A 17,820-nucleotide genomic window follows, 5' to 3' on the forward strand; every position below is an offset into this window, starting at 1 on the left:
AAGCGGCTAGCAGAAGAGCTCCGCCCTCCGCCCTCCGCCCTCTGCCCTCCGCCGGGGAGAACTGAGCACTACTGTACTTTGCACCACTGTGGAACTGCGCTTGCTAACGTCCTTCATGACTGAGGGTAGACATGAAGAGTGAGGATCGGTGACACCTGGCTTTGGCTTAAGTAAAGAGTGAGTTGGTGGGGTAAGGATGCAGAGAAGGCACTCAGAACGCTGCCACATCTGAAATTTGAACAAAAGGAGAAGGAAGCATCACAACACCCGTTGCTGAGTAGGAAAACCAGGAGGGAAGTACAAGTCATTTAAATGGCCTAGAGCGCCAAGGAGCAAGGAGGAGGCTGTGTGAGGCAGCCTGTGAGACTGTGCAGATGAGGCTGGGTGCGGATTCATACAATGGAGGGTGCAGGAAGGTTGCTTCCAGGCAGCAGTGGTGAGGCTTAGTTCAAACTCTGCACTGTGCAGCTTAGGAAAGAACAGTCAGCACATGCACGCTGGGCAACGCATAGCAAGGCTAAACTAACTCAAGGCTTTCTGTCTGTCTTCTGAGAAGGTGAACATTTCACCTTGCGTCTCCGACTTCACATACCGTGAGAGATCCATTCTGGTTGCTGGGTGAATTGCTACTCTGTTCTCCATGGGGCTGTGAACTCCCGTAGAGTGTCAGGTTATGTTCACTGGTCTGGCCGGCATAGTCCTGAGTGTGTGGCACTCCATATTCTGTGGGAATTCCGTTCTGTGGAGGTGGTGGGAATGGGATGGTAGTAAAAGGCTGAACCATTGCGTCAGGAGTTGTTGTTGGCTCCTGGTTACCCTAGAGCAAGCAACAGAAGAGAAAGGAGTGAGTGAATAAATCTTTATCATAAAATGACTTTCAAGGTAAGAACACAGGTCTTTTGGCATGTTCTCTCACTGTCCCCCACTCAGAAAAAAACTGCTGGGATCATCATTCTTTAAAAAAAAAAAATCAACTGATTAACTTAATTTTATGTGTGTTTTGCTTGTGAGAATTATGGTACAGTAGTGTGGAGGTAGGAGGGCAACTTGATTCCACATCCTCTTTCAACACGAGTCCCTGGGATCAAACTCAGATTTGGTGATAAGTACCTTTACCTGCTGAGCCACCTTGATAGCCAAGAGTTTAATATTTAATCATCTCTTCCATCTCATTTGGTGTTCTGCCTATACCCATAGTTGGCAGGACATCCTGCTTCCAAGGCCATTAGAGGATTGATTAATACGAAGACAGGCGTGCAACAGACAAAAATTCAAATTCAGGCAGACTAATAGATGAGCAGAGCCTAAGGATCGATCACCTTTCAGAAATCTCCAGAAAGGGTCTATGAAGAGACATACAAAGGTTTAAAGACACAGCTTCCAGGTTCAGATTAGCAAACAAAGGACTTGCCTCTGGCTCTGACACTGCTCTTCTTGAACTCTAACCTCCATTTTTCACCCCATCCCTGATGGGAGTGAGACTCTGGTACACAAGTATACAGCATGAATCATCCTGTGGGGCTATTTCTGCCAGAGCTGGCTCAGCTAGCTGAATAAACACATCAGCTAGTGGTGGGGATCAGGAGAAGGTAATGCTTTTAGTGTATACCCATAGTCTAAGCACCACAGAGATGCAACCACAGTCAGACTCTGTCTTCTGTGAGGGTTCCATTGGGTGTGTGTGTGTGTGTGTGTGTGTGTGTGTGTGTGTGTGTGTGTGTGTATGTGTGTGTCAGGATTTCATTTTACTTAGAGAAATGTGGCTAATAGCAAGACTTAAATAGCTGTCTATATGCTAAGAGAACAGACTGGGGACAATGTTTTATAGCATTTACTCTACCAAATATATTATAATTATTGTTTCTATTAGAAATATGAAGTCATTAACATTCATAATAATAAAAACAATTTAAGAATGTGTTCAAATCAATTTTCAGTCCACATGTCAAAGTTTTAAGTTGAAAGGGAAATACAATGGCTTCCAGCCAACTTATCATAATTGATATGATTACCTCTACATATGTGAAATGCTTTTAAAATATTTGTATTATTTTTAAAATGTATGTATATGTATACATCTGTTATGTCCTTGCAGAAGCCAGAAGACGGCACCAAACATTCAGGAGCTGGAGTAGGTATTGTGAGCTCCTGATGGAGGCAGGAATTGATGGAGGAGCATTACTTACTGGCTTGCTCTGCCCTGCTTTCTTATACAACCCAGGACCACCTACCCAGAGTGTCACTGCCCACAGTAGGCTGGGTTTTCCCACTGTAATCATTAATAAAACACTGGCCTACAGCCATGTTTCCAGGTCAGCCTGACAGGCAATTCCTTAGTTGACCCCTCTTCCCATGTAACTCTAGTTTGTGTCAAGCTGACAGAGACTAAGCAGCACCAATCAGCAAGTTTTCTTATCAAGTCGCGCATCTCTGGCCCCTACGCTTTATACTCTGGGCTAGGCGCCTGGAAAGGTAAATTATTAGTCTTTCTAGGGTGAAGTCCATGTGATGAAGAAAAGAGAAGGTATTTTTTTGTTGTCTTTCCATTCCTTTTTGACTTCATTCTAATTTTTCCATTTGGTAATCTTGACTCCAACTTACAAACATAATCTAAACAGCGGGCTGCAGATCCTAAGGCACCCCAATCAGACAGCCCTCAATCATAAAACAAGTGCTTCAAAGAATATCCCCCAGTTTAACTAGGATGCTAAAAAGTTTTGCTCTTAAGCATTTTACATATTTATTCCCTGGCATTTGCTTAGGTAGGCTTTCAAACTTGGCCTGCCTTTCTAAAACCAACACAGGGAAGACAGTTCAGATGCTGAAGTGCTTGGGGCTGGATAGGCAGAGATAGGAGGATCCCTGGGATTGCTGGCCAGTCAGTCTTGTCAAAAGATGAGTTTCAGGTTACATTAGAGATCCTGTCTCAAAACTAAGGTGGAAAGCAACTGAAGAAGACACTGTATGTCAACTTACAACCTCCACAAGCATTCACATATACAGAAGAACATCTGTGTATGCACCCACAGACATAAGACATACATAAGCACAGGTGAGCAGTGAGAAGATGTATGAAGGCTCTCACCCGGGAACCTGAATGAAGAGGCCCATTAGAGCTAAAAGGAAGAAAGCATGGAACAACTGCTACCAGGGCTGGGGAGATGGCTCCACAACCATTGCACCTGTCTGGCAAGTACGAGTTTTGCCAAGTTTGGAAACTCCGAGCACAATAATAGTTCGTTGTCCTGGTGGCCTGAAAGCATAGACTGATTCCTAGAGCATGCTGACTAGCTAGACTGCCCCTGGTTGCAAGCTCTAGGCTTGAGTGTGACCCCACTTTAAGGATACAGTGGCAAAGCAAGTGAAGAAGACTACTGACATCACCCTTGGACCTTCACATGCATGTGCACACATGTGCACCCACACAGATGTGCATCCCCCACATAATAACATACACACACCTATAATGCACACCAGACACAGATACATAAAGAAAGAAAATCTAGATTCGATTTTAAAAAGCGGCTTGTAAGGCTGAAGAAATAGCTCAGCACTTAAAATCACTGGCTGCTCTGCCAGAAGACCCAAGTTCAATTCCCAGCACCCACAAGGTAGGTCACACCTGTCTGTTAATCCAATCCCAGGGGATCCAAAACCTCTTCTTGCCTTTCACGGCCACAAGACACCCATGGTACATGTACAGGCAAAACACCCATACACATACAATAATTCAAAAGCAGTTTATAGAAGAGTGATGAAGAGAACAAGCAGAGTAAAACACGGGAGACAAAATAACAGTGAAGCATAGACTTACGGCAGATCAACTCTGGTCTCAACTACACGCTCAAATCTACTGTGCTACCCTCAAACCTGGTCCGTATCTAAAATATTCTGTTTTTTTTAAAAATCTGTAATCAGCCAAATTACCTAATATGCCCTTCATATTTTATTTATTTTCTTATAACTGCCTGAAAAATCTAGAGGAAGAGGCTACAAGTATGGTTTCCTTGCCAATATCAAAGTTCCATAGCCTGATACACACAGTGGGAGTGCTGGTATCTAATCCTGAAGTATTTCTGGTAAAGCTTAGGGAAGAGTAATTCTACCCAAAGATGTAAGATAGATGTTAGGTAACTTGAGGAGCTTTGGCGGCATATCTAAACACGGTGTCTCCACTGACCACACGTCAGGAACCTGTGAAACATAGCCAGCTCCCCACTTCCACCTCTTTCCTGATAGCAGGCATGTCCATATCTGAATGGCCTACTCAGGAACTGTTTAAAAACCTAGGATTGCTATCGTTCCCAGAAGGGCAGCATTGGTGGGATATGGTGGCTAAAGGTTTTCTGCTATTCAGAAGCACTGCTTCAGAGGAGAGAAAGAGGGAGACAGCAGCAGCCTCTCCTCAGAGAGCAAGTGCCAGCGTTGTGCTTCTAGAAGGGATGGCTGTAAAAGGAAGGTAATAGTAACTGCACAAGCGCACAGCCTGCAAGTAGAGGACCAGCCTCTTAACAGTGCCCACAGAGAAGAGGCACTGTCTTTTCCCAAAAGTGCAAATGCAACAAAGGGCAGGCCTAACTGCCTTAGAGAACCAAAGGACTGGACCTAACTAAGGTTGAGTGTTGCTTCCATGTGCTGCTGAAGGCACCAGAGCAATCTCACACACCTGTAAACAGTTAATACAATAAAGATAAACAGACAACATACTGCATTTTCTACCATGCTTACAAAAAAATAAATGACAGAAGTTGGTCTGAATCACCTCCCCAACACACCTTTTGACTTGCTCAGACAGAAATGACAATACAAACTTCTCCCCCATGAACTTGACTGTCTCACACATCAATGAATATTTAAACAGTAAAATAAATATTTCAGAATAAAGCTATCTGAACCAATAGTCTCCTAGATTAAAAGTGGCAAACTCTGTAACAGTTTCAATGTCTCGGGGCTGGAGAGTTGGCTCAGAGATTAAGAGCACTGGCTGTTCTTCCAGAAGACCCAGGTTCAATTCCCAGCACCCACATGTCAGCACTCAACTGTCTGTTAATCCAGTTTCAGGGGATCTGACACCCCTACACAGACATAAGTGCAGGGAAAACAATGCTCATAGAAATAAATAAATACAAAGTTTCAATGTCTCCTAGACTAAAAGAAGCAACTCTGTAACAGTTTCAATGTCTCCCAACTCTCTAAAGCATTCTTCCACTCCCCTGTTCAGCAGCGCCCTGAGACCCAAACATCCATGCTTTCCATTAGCAACAAGACCATCAACTTTGGTTCTGTATCACTTGCTGCTTGGAAACAGAAGCCTCCCCCTACCCCTTCCTGTGGCTTACAAGTCTAGTCTTAGCGTGATTGATGGTTTATGCAATCTATATATGATTATCACTTTTTCAAACAAAATTCCCACTACAATTTAACTTATTATTTTTCTTCATGGATAATTAATTTTACATCCTTCATGTCAAAACTGGAATATTATTAGGAATAATAACAACTCTGGCTCAGAATAAAACACTGTGGCAGGGCCTCTAGAGTGTCTTTGGAATTATAAAAGAACTATGTTTTATGGGCGGTGCTCCCTGTAGCCAATTTCTTCATGATGAGGAAAAAAATTATAAGATATATATATATATGTGTGTGTGTGTGTGTGTGTGTGTGTGTGTAATATTATATAGTAGGTGGGAAAAAAATCTTCCCTATTCCTGTCCTATAAAAAAAATGTATTTGTCTACAGTCACAATTCTATTCTGGTTTGGACATTCTCCAACTATTTTGCAAGTAAAGTTTCTAAGTTGGTCAGAAATGAACTACAGACTTCTTCATTCTAAGTTCCTCCCTGAATAAGGGACCGATGGGCACATAGTAGCATTTCTTTAGAGAATGCTTACTAAATTGCTTCCTTACTCTGAAGTACCATCTGTAAAAAAAAAAAAAAGACAACTTCTCTTTCCTGTCAGCTTGGGAGGGAGCGAGTTATCAACTGTACCAAGAGCTGACATAATCACTGGAAGTGAGAGCCCTGGAAATTGTGTTAGGTACTATGGGAGAATGAAAAGTGTGAGGGCTGAGAATGTACATAGAGTTTGAGGCTAGCCTGGGCTACATAAGACTGTATCAAAAATAGAGAACTAAAGGGATTAGTGGTTAGGAATACATACTGTACTTGCAGAGGACCTATGTCCAGTTACCATACTGGGAAGGTTATAACTGCTTGTAACTTCAGCTCCTAGGGACCAGAAGTCCTCTTCTAGACTCCATGGGTATGCGTCCGTTGCGCGCGCGCTCCCGCGCTCTCTCTCAAAAATTTGAAAATAAATGTAAAAAAATTTAAACCTCAACTTGACTCATTTCTAACAAGCTACCAAAATGATACTTCAGTCATGCTTTGCCCTGCTCTGCCCACTCAGCTCATCTGACCAAGCCTCTGTCATAAGAGGAACACGATTTCTACTGTGGACAACCACCAGTGATTAGCCACCCAGCACTTGCATTGAGTTTACTTTTTAGTAGGGACAGAAAAAGAAAAGTAACTGAAAACAAGCAAAGCAAAGACCAGGTGGACTGCCGGAAGGCAGGTGACAGGGGGGCTTCTACCATCTGCAGGAGGCCACAGAAAGTGACATCTGGTCAGGTAGGTCTCTTTGGAAATCAAGGCAGCAAGATGTCTGTTTGGATGGAAGAATACTGCAGACAAAGGAAACACAGTATAGAGGTCCAGAATGAGAGCCAGAGGCATGTGACCAGCCTGGAATAGATAGGCAAGGCACAGTGACAGGTGATGAAGTGAGGAAGGTGGTGGTGGGAAGAGACTGACAGGTGGGAGGAGCTGGGAAAGCTGCAGCCAGTCAGCCAGCATTCTGGTTTCTGAGGTCTGAGAGAGTCCAAGCAGAGAGGTGGTATATGTGGTTCTTTCAGCAAAGGCAGGAGCAAGTAGACCCATTTCAAACACTCTACCCAAGACATGGTGCCCACATGTTTGAAATCCTGAGAAGACGTCATCCTGTGTTGCTCTCCAATTTCTGTACCAATTATTCTATCCACTTCTCCCTATCTGGCTAATTGACACAGAGTGTTTAATGCATGGTTCAAATACTTACTCTTTTCTGGGCTGTTACTCACCCAAAACAGATCTCTTTCTCCTCTCCTATCCCTACCCCGGTATTTAACTTTCTAAGCATTGTACCCTATTACCATTACTTGTGTGCTGACCCACTGGCCTATGGGTCTTCCATGGAGCAGGAACTCCATAACCAGGTAAGTGCCTAGTTCCAGTTCTTCCTATGTGCAGATCCTAGGGACCAGAAGTCCTCTTCTAGACTCCATGGGCCGGCCTGCCTCCCTCCCTCCCCCCCCCTCCCTCTCTCCCTTCCTCCCTCCCTCCCCTTCTCAATCTCTCCAGGGGTATTTTTTTTAAGACATAAGAATTACAATCTTGTGCATATAAACATTTGCTATTTTGAAAAATATCCGAAGTGATACTGAATATGGACTAGAACAAAACTCGGCAGAGGTAAACAGGCGACTACAGAAAGGAAGAAGTGTCTTAGACTAAAGGCTTCTAACTCAGAAAGACCCCTGATAGCAGCTATTTCAAAGGGGTAGTTGGCAAATCATTTTTCCCTTTGTAAGTTTTATTTTGGGGGCTGGATAGATAGCTCAGAGGTTTAAAAGCATTTCTTGGTTGCCAGAGGACCCAAGTTTGGTAGCTACCATCTACACTGAGTAGCTCACAACCATTTATTTTATGTAGGTGAGTAGTACACTGTCACTGTCATCAGACACACCAGAAGGGAGGGCATCAGATCCCATTCCATATTTTTTTCAATTCCCATGTGGGTGCTGGGATTTGAACTCAGGACCTCTGGAAGCCCAGTCAGTGCTCTTAACTGCTGAGCCATCTCTCACCCTCACAATTGTTTATAACACCAGAGCTAGGATCTGGCTCCTGCATAACATCAGACACAATTACACATATATAAACAGAAAGCAACAAAACAAACAAACCAAAAACAAACAAACAACCCCCAAAAACAAAAACAAACCCCCTCCAACCCTTGATGGTTGTAAGCCACCATGTCCAGCCCCCACAACCCTTTGTTTTTATTAAAAATGGCCATGCAGGCATGCTCAGAGACTTGGGGTGAGCAGCAGCTCTGTCCCTCAGGTTCAGGGGAAGTGGTCCTCTTTTAGCATCTCTTAAGAGGCAGAGGTCCTAGACAGGAGGTGCAGATGCTCGGGATGCTCCTAGCCTTAGGCAGCCCAACAAGGTACAGTGCACCCCACACCTGAGGCCCTGGAAGAAGGAAGGGACAAGTGAGTTTGTTCCATGCAAACTGAACAAATAATAGGCAAATGGGCCACAAAACAGTGCTATGCCAGCCTCTGATGGAGGAGGGGAGGAGGGAGGGAAGGAGGGAGGATACATATACACAACGATAGTAAAACTTTAAAAAATAATTAAGGAGTTGGATAAGTCATTTAGCAGGTAAGAGTACCTGTAGCTCTTCTAAAGGATCTGGGTTTGATTCACAACACCCACATACATAGCTGTTCACATCCATCTGTAAGTCTAGTTCCAGGGGATCTAATGCCCCTCTCTGGTCCTTGTGGGTACTGTACAATGGTAGACAGACATACATGCAGGCAAAACATTCCATTTCTCCACACACATAAAAATATAGCTGGAGGGCTGGAGAGATGGCTCAGTGGTTAAGAGCACTGACTGCTCTTCCTAGAGGTCCTGAGTTCAATTCCCAGCAACCACATGGTGGCTCACAACCATCTGTAATGAGATCTGATGCCTTCTTTTGTTGTGGCTAAATAGCTACAGTGTACCTTTAATAAACAAACAAACAAACAGATAAATAAATAAATAAATCTTAAAAAAAATACAGCTGATGTGGTGGAACATGCCTTTAGTCCCAGCATTCAGGAAGCAGAGGCCAGCAGATCTTTACGGGTTTCAGGCCAGCTTGGTCTACATAAGGAGATTCAGGACAGTCAAGGATACATAATAAGACCCAGTCTCAAAACAAAACAAAAACACCAACAGACAATAACATCAACAATAAAATAAAATAAGAGTATAATTAAATCCCCCAAACATGTTGACCTGGTTCTTTGGAGAGAAGCAATCGTTTGTTTACCTTTCATGCCAAAGAAAGAGGGTGGCACAGTAGGTTGGAGAAGTGCTTGGAAAGGCCTGGGCAGTGCCAAACAGTTAGCCACCCATGCCCACAGAGCCTCTGGCTGCTTCCCACCTTGGTTTTACGGTAAATGCCCTGTCTTTACTAAAGCAGCTTCATGTCTGCTGCCAGGTTTTGGCCTCCTCCTTTTTAACCTATCTTTTTCCCCCCTCTGCGTTAATTTTTCTAGAGCTCTGTTTAGCCCTTGTTATCAGTTCTGCACTTCTCTGCATTCTTCTGCCAACGGATACTTTTTCATACTTCTGTATTACTCGTGGGTCTTACATCAGATGGGAGACAATGGAAAGCATCCTAACCCAGTAGCCAGCCTTGCATTATTCAAGACAACTTTAAGCAAGCTTTCAAATCTAGACTATGTAATGAGAAAAACTGGCTCCCTAAAAACAAATCGGGGTTTCAAAGGAAAAGAATAGTGTTTGCTACAATTCCAGAGACAGCCCTTGTACTTAAGCTTCAAGAAATTAGGCAAATGGGACAGGGAGATGGCTAGTGGGGAAAAGCACTTGCTGTGCAAATGAGTTCAGATCACTTTACAGAATCTGTGTAAACTCCAGACCCAGTGATGTGTGTCTATGACCTCAGTGTTTCTACAAGTCACACGGGAGGTAGATGGGGTTGGGGGTCCTCTGGAAGCCTGTGAGGGCTAGCCTGGGAGAGATGCACAGCTCAGTGGCAAACAACAGGAGAGACATTGCCTCACACACGGGAGGTGAGCAGTGAGGCTGCCTTCTGTCCTCCACACAAACATGCACACTCATGTGCTGTGAACACATACATACCCTTAACGTAAATATACATTCTAAAGATGAAATCAGACACAGTGAGTGTGTGGGAAGCAAAGCACCTCAGAGGAGCAGAGTCCAGTGCATGCTATGCTTTGCAGTCCTAATGCCCCAAAAAATGCACCAGCAGTTATTCTAAAGACTGACAGACATAGAAGGTTGGCAAGTGTTTAACCACTCTCAGAAAACAAGAGAAAATCAAGTATTTACTCATTAGAAAGTCTCCTCCTCAATGAATGTAATAGTGGCCCAGACAAGAATGGAGACCAAAGAGGAAAATTATTTCTGTTGCCTCATTGATCTAACAAATGGATCAATAAGGCATGTCACGGACTCTGATCCTTCAGTCAGGAACAGCCAGGAAATATAAACCAGTGATTGCAAGATTTAATCCTTGTTCACAAGAAGACAAGAAGAAACCACCAGCAGGCCGCTTCCCCTCATCAGGGTAGCCTGTGTCCAAGGAAAGGAAGACATGTGGATCAGAAAGAAGGTACACTGGAAACCAGCCTTGGATTCAATGCATCTAAGATGTGAAACACACCCAGATTTTTCTCTACATTTTCTGTGACAATCAACTAAATGCTCAATTTTAAAAGGTGATAGTGGTATGGACACTGTTCCTTCTCCTTACCTGAATTTCATCATCCATATCAAAACTATACAGTTATTACTCAAAAATTAAAATTCAGGTTGGAGATGTAGGTCGTTGGGGTGGAATACTGGCCCAGCAAAGTGCAAGGCTCTGGGCTTGAATCACCCTATGTATATAAATTATTTTTTAGCATAGAATGACTGGCAGGGCTGGAGGAGAGGTGGCTCAGTGGTTTAGAGTTTTAGTGCCCTTTCCAGAGGACTGTGGTTCAGTCCCAGCACTCACAGTGCTTTGTAACCATCTGTGACTCTAGTTCTAGAGTTTCACCAGGCACTGTACACACAATACTCATGCGTGCAGATAGAACAGTCACACACATACACAAGCATAACACACACAGTTAACTTACTTGCTTCTCTCTTTCAGAAGAAAGGAGCAAGAATGCCTCCCTGAAACTTGGACCACTACAGGTCAGCCATGTGTTAGGCAGCGGGACACAAACAAGGGAACAAAAGTTCTGGCTTCAGTTCTGCCTTTAACATGTGCCTGAGCAACCCACAGCTTCTCTGGAATGTACTCTGATTTTTAAATGAACTTCACTTGGGATTTAACAGTCTGTAGTTCTGAGATAAGGGGTCTTACTCGGAGAGAGAGAGAAAAAAAATCAAGTTTCTAGAAAACGAAGAAATGTGTTTGGTATATTATCATGTAAACGTAAGCATTTTCTTCTGTAAGAGAGTCAGCAAAATATTATTAAACAGTTTATTTGTTCCCCAGCTCAAATAGCTACAAGCTATTGCAGAGAGCCAATCAAGTCAGTCCGCCACACCTGCAGGCACATCTATTCCCAATATGTAGAAAAAGATGAGCCAGCTAAAGATGCAGAGACTTTCCCTTATCATTATTCCCCAAAGACTCAAGGACAGCAACCGTTCACAGCACTTATGCTGCTTCAGGGATTATAACCCAGGTATAACCAGGGCATGCATAGGTTTTACACAAACATCTCACAGGGGTGGAATGGAACCAACTCTTTGGAGGCAGTTAGGTGGTTGAGCATTTTTAGTCTTTCTAGCACATTGTACAGTGCTCTCCACATGAATTACTACACCCTCAGACTCTTAAACCACTGTGCTGATACAAAATGTCAAGAAATAGTTAAACCAATAACATCTCCATTTATCACAGAAGAACTTAAGGCTTTCAAAAAAGTAACACATTTCTCAAAGTATTGGATAAAATGGTTTAAAGACATTTAGTAAGGCAAGAAAAAACTCCTGCTAAGTAAGCTAAATATCAGAGCCTAGATTATTGTTTTGAGAAAGGTCTCACATAGCCTAAGCTAGTCTCCAGTTCTCCATATACACCAGGGATGACACTGAGTTACTGACTCTCCTGCCTCCATTTCCCGTGCTAAGATTACAGGTATGTATACCATATTTTATGTACACTGGGGACCAAATTCAGGATGTCATACACACTAAGCAAGCACTCTACTGACTGAGTCACAGCCCAGCCCATGATCTACATTCCAAATGTTATACTTGACATAATGGACTCTTGACATAATGGAGGGCACCATGGTGAAAGGAGGAGGGTAGCAAGACATTGGAGGGATAAATCTAGGTTTAAACCTAGACTCTGGGAACTTGGATAAGTCATGCAATCCCTCAATGCCTCAAGACCTTCATCTGTAAAATGGAAAAAGGGATCCTGCCCATCAATGTACATGTAAGCACCAAGATCAGGTGTACACAAAACAATAACATCAAAAAACAAAACAAAACAGGCAGTTGAGAAATTAGTCACTATCACTGTGATTTAAGACCACACAGTCCAAAACACAAGCCAGTCACTGAGCTAGAAGCTTAAAAATCCTGTGTTCTCTTCCCCATAATAGGGGACACTGACATTAATAGGAATCTAGGAAAGGGGAACCCAAGTCTTCTTTACTAAAGATGAAGTTAGAGCAATAAACACCCCTGGATAACTGCTGTGCTTGCGTCTTAGGAATTCTCTCTCAAGGCTCCTTGAAATTGTTGTTCAACTGATTTCCATGCATCAGCTAAGAATACATTAAATGAGACACTATTTTTATTTCAAAATACTCTTTTGTTTGTAGTCTTGTTACTCCAATACCTAAATAGATTCAGATATAAAAAAAAAAATAAGAACACTCAAAGGACTATATAGTAGGCAAGAAAAGGCCATGATCCATCAGCTGGGAGAGCAGGAAGGTGGGCTGGCTGTTCAGCTGCCTTGCTTGCTGCCAGGAAGTAAGAACAGAACAAGAGGAGCCTTGGGGAGTCAGGTCTATTAGAGGTCACTGTGGGTGTCCTGGGGAAGTTAATGCTGTCCAGACTCAAAGACCACATGTCCTAACCATTGGCTGTCACTGCATGGGTGGAATAAGGGGCTAGGAAAAGAGACCTGAAAGAAACCCAGAGAACAGGGCTAGGGAACTGAGGTGCCAGAAGAGGACCTGTTCATGGACAGAACAGAAAACCTGATGCATCAGTTAGAAATTCCCTGTTCTGCTCTGCAGCAGGGACAATCTGCCAGAGACTAAACATAGTTCTGGCCATGTCTAACAACACTTTAAAACAAGACCAAGAGGACTGTGTTACTTGCTAACATAGAAATGGAGCTATGTGAAACTCAAAAATAAAGTTTGAGCATTTATAAAATTAAAAACAACACCCACAAGGTAAATTTACCATGTCCAAAATCTAACTTTTAAAAAGTTCACAGGCATGCAAAGAAACAGGAAAACACAAGCATGTCATACTGAGACCAGACCTAGAATCAAAACACATCCGGGGTTAGTAGCAAAGAGAGTGAAGGCATCTATATCCCTATGTTTAAGATGTAAAGAGAAAACACAGCATGGTAAAGTGAAATGAGAGGCACAGAAAAAGATCCACGTCATGATTCTAAATGTGGAAACTGACTCCACTAACGCCAGGCTCTGCACAGAGAGATCAGTGCGCACGACACCATAGGGAGAACTGTAAAAGTAAACATAAGGGTGGAAGGCACAAACACCCCGCCCCCAAGAACAGTGAGCTCTGAAAATAATGAGAGATGATCGGAAACATACCTTGGCAGCTTTGTAAAGTCCTAGACAAAGGCTCTAACTCTAAGGCACTTTGAATGGTGGAAGGGGCTGACTACGTAGCCTGTCACATTCGTACCCTTACCCTGGGCTGTCACCCCTCAGGTTTCTTTCATGCCTTTCCCTTCTTCCCTCCTTGCTGACTTCTGGGAGCTGAAGGGCCTACTCCACTGAGTCTCACTGCCCTGGGATATACGATGCCTTCTATTAGACTCTCCACAAGCTCTATGGCCCCACACACAGCATCTCTCTCTCTCTCTCTCTCTCTCTCTCTCTCTCTCTCTCTCTCTCTCTCTCTCTCTCTCTCTCTCTCTCTCATCCTGAAAGAGTCTGGCATGTCAGCAGAGTGGCCTGCTAGGGGGAGGGATATGGCACGCCTGTGTTAGCCAAGTTTTCTAAACCAGGGGAGCTTTACAGTCATTCTTGAATGACCAAAGTAAAACTGAAAGGAAAGAAACATTGTGGGTTAAAATAATGATATATGAAAAGTAATAAAAATGCTGATTCTAGGTGGAAGAAAAATATTCATGTGGGGGTTAAAGGTCAAGGGTTTCTTTTCTGTTAAGGATTATGGTTTTAATGATAAGAGAGATCACAATACAATTACACCCCTCCCTTCCCTTTCCTCACTCCAACCCTTCTCATATATCCATTCCCCTTTAAATTCATGGCCCCTTTTGTCACAAATTGTATTGAATACATATGTATATACATTCTTAGATGTAACCTACTTAGTCTGTATACTGTTGCTTGTATGTATGTTTTTAGGGCTGACCAGTTGGCACTGGAAAGACCTCCTTTCCTGCTTCCAGCTTTCCTCTTTGTGTAGGGTTGAGGTCTTGTGAGTTTCTCTCTGTCCACTTTGACATGTCCACTGGTGTCCTCCCTTGTTCAGCTCATACTTGGGCATTCATGTTGGTAGACTTTAAAGGCTTTTGTTTAAAGAGAGAGTCAAAGAGGACTGCCAAACTGCTTAGAACTATGTCACTATGATCAATTGACGCAGGGAAACCCAACCAATGCTAAGAATATAGCAAGGATTCGTACTTCTCAGAGGTCATCAAGCTATGGCTGTGGTCCAATGCCTGACCCACCTAGTTGTACAGCAGAACAAGTGTGGTGCTTTGAGTGAGAACAACCTCCAAGGCTCCCAAATTCCAGTCCTTAGTCCCCGAACTGTTTGGAGGTGTGACCTTACTGGAAGAGGTGTGTCACTAAGGGTGGGCTATGAGTTTTCAAAAGCCTAGGACATTCCCAGTTTGTCCTTGCTGCCTCAGGTTGTCTCTCAAGATGGGGGCCTTCAGGCATTATTTCCCCATGCTTGTCTATCTGCCTGCATGCTGCCAAGCTCTCTGCCATGACGGACGTAGAGTCTGACTTTATAAGTTGCCTTGGTTATGGTGTTTTAGCACAGCATTAGAAAAATAACTAAGATAACAAGCAAACTTTTATCTTTATAAATAGTACAAAGGAATAACATTTTGCAACATGAAAATGACATAGAATTCCAATCTTACTGTTCACCAAGTATTATTGAACACAGACAATCATCAAGTGCTGTCCATGGCTTCTTCAGTGCTTCAGTGACAAAGCTAAACAAACAGCTGAACCACTGAGAGTGATTACTACTAAACGTACCAGGAAGTTTATGGCTCAAGTTAAGGCTCTTTCAAAATCTAATCTCCTTTCCTTAAGTATCAGATTGTCTGTTTACAATGCCTTGCAAGAAAAGCCATCAAGATGGCTTAGCAGGTAAAGGTGCTGGCCACCAAGCCTGCTGACCTGAGTCTGATGAGCACAACTCCACTGTGGAAGGAGACAACCAACTCTTCAAGTGCTCCTCCCACTTCCACCCACGTGTCATGGTGTGCAAGTGCTCATAGATAGGTGTATGCACACACATGACACTATTAACCAATCAGTGGTCTCAATTGCCCATTCAGGAGTTGAGGCAAGGCTCAGAGGCTAAGTAGCAAATAGGTTCTTGCCAGTAAGGTGGTGGCATGCTATAAAACAGAACAGAAAATAATGTAAAACAAGTGAGGACAACAGAGGGAATAAGCAGTAGTTCCTTCAGTGACTTCTTTTTTTTTAAAAAAGAAAAAGCAATGAAAACTTAACTCAGGTGCCTTGAAAGGAGAGGAAAAAGGAGAAGGGAGAAAAGGAGGGAGGAGGAGGGAGAAGAGGAGGAAGAGGAGGAGGGTGGAGGAAGAGGAGGGTGAAGGAAGAGGAGGAGGAGGGAGAAGAGGAGAAGGGAGAAGAGGAGGAAGAGAAGGAGGAAGAAGAAGAGGGTGGTGGTGGAAGAGGAGAAGGAAGAAGAGGAGGAGGAGGAAGAGGAGGAGAAGGGAGAAGAGGAGGAGGAAGAGGAGGGAGAGGAAGAGGAGGAGGAGGCGGCAACAGCAGAAGAGGGCTCAATCCACGCTAAGGAAAGCATGTTTACTTTTCAGCCACCACCATGGAGGTGGAACCAGCAGCTTAGAGGCCAATGATATTATCCAACAGCATAGAAGTGGGAATTAATAGCTCTCAGAGTGAAATCTCTCTGTATTCAAGATAGGTTGTCTGACCTCTAGAATCTTAATGTTTCATGCAAAAAGGAGTGAGAGGGTGAGAGACAGACACATAACTACTGCAACAGGTAGGTTTTGTTTGTGTGTGGCAAATAACTACTCAGAAGGTGACTGGCGAGCAATCACAATTCACATCCATAAACATCGTATACATATATCAGTACAAATTAAGTATGTAAAATGTAGCTATTTTAATGATGGTCTACTGGTGGTACTTAAGAACAAGAATACTGAACATAAACTCTTTGGATTTACTCAAATTTCTGAGTTGCCAAATTCAATGATGTAATTTAGGCACTGAGACTGGTGCTTGATAATAATATCACATACTCGCATAAAGGGTTCACTGCTAGGATGACCGGCTGTTTTAGACAGAAGGAAGAGAGGACCACTTATGAGCTTCCTGAGCTCACAAGCTTAGGAGGAGAGAGACAGGACAAGCAGTAAGACCAGTAGCAAGAGGGGGAAAGGAAGGTGGAGAGAAGAAGCAGGCAGAGAGCTAGCTTTGATGGAGTGTGAGGGGAAGCCTGGTAGCTTAGGTGGGAAGAACACAGCAGAGAGGCAAGAGGGAAAGACCTGGCAGGACAGGGGTGTGTGTGAGGTGTTTCAAGGAAACAGACATGGGCCAATGCAATCAGAGTGGAATCTGGGTGACAGAGATGAGGCTGGACAAACAGGTTCCTGACCATGTAGGGCCTTGGGGGATTGGAATGGACACGTGATTTTACTTGGGAGTCTGAAAGGTTTAAGCTCAAAATTGACAAAAATCAGACTACCACTTTAGGTGAATAACACTTGGCAGTGTCCCCTAAGGAATCAGTTACGTGACTCCAAGGTTTCCTGAATTTAATCATTCTGAAAGTAACAAAGGAACACAAGTCTGGAAATGGAATGAATGGCAGGCCTCAGTGGAAGGCCGCAGCATTTGACTGCCTAGAAGAAGTTGAGCATCTGAGTTCAAGAATAAAGGTGCTGCCATCCAAACAGCAGAGTTTTTCCTAGGAATTCATGGTGACTGAGAGAGGCAGAGTCCATATACAACCTGTGTGATGGAAACGGGCACGGAAAGAATGTCAGAGGACACTGAGATAGAGGACGTGTGGCTCTACAGTCAAGCATGTGCAGTAGACCCTAAGGCTGAGGTCAGTGGAAGGAAGGCCTGGAATGGGACTGATTCTAGTGACTTCCCATAAGAAAACCTAAAGAAAGGCATTCTATCACGAGAGGTTACAAGCTGAAGCACAAGTCAGAGAGAGATGAGACTGTTCCGGATAGCCATCTATACCAATGCGACTTTGCAATCTCTTCAGGGAAGAACAGAAGCACTAAGGAAAAGGAGGAGGAGGAAGAGGAGGAGAAGAGGAGGGCTGACATTACTTTTCAGCATAAGGCTGTTTTCTAGCAATGCAAGCTTCAGCAGGAATCTGTCAAACACCAGGCTAGGATGTATGGGATGGAGATGAACACATTTACAGCATTACAAACACTCAAGAGTTCTAACATCCCCATTTATGGAATTCTGATTATCTTCCAGGAAAGATAAATA

General features: G+C 43.5%; 1 protein-coding gene across 52 annotated transcripts in view; it reads right to left on the reverse strand.

The window, feature by feature from the left end:
- Positions 1-17,820, reverse strand: part of Rbfox2 (RNA binding fox-1 homolog 2) — a 243,580-nt gene that overhangs the window by 55,708 nt on the left and 170,052 nt on the right. For all 52 annotated transcript variants that reach the window (XR_015624243.1, XR_015624242.1, XR_015624241.1 and 49 more), the window contains 1 exon segment: positions 593-817. Coding sequence is in view for 49 of the 52 variants with exons in the window: in XM_087558172.1 (XP_087414298.1) it covers positions 593-817 (225 nt within the window). In the remaining 3 variants the exon portion in view is untranslated.

The sequence above is a fragment of the Rattus norvegicus genome, chromosome 7, assembly GCF_021556685.1.
Source record: "Rattus norvegicus strain SHRSP/BbbUtx chromosome 7, alternate assembly SHRSP_T2T, whole genome shotgun sequence".
NCBI lineage: Eukaryota > Metazoa > Chordata > Mammalia > Rodentia > Muridae > Rattus > Rattus norvegicus.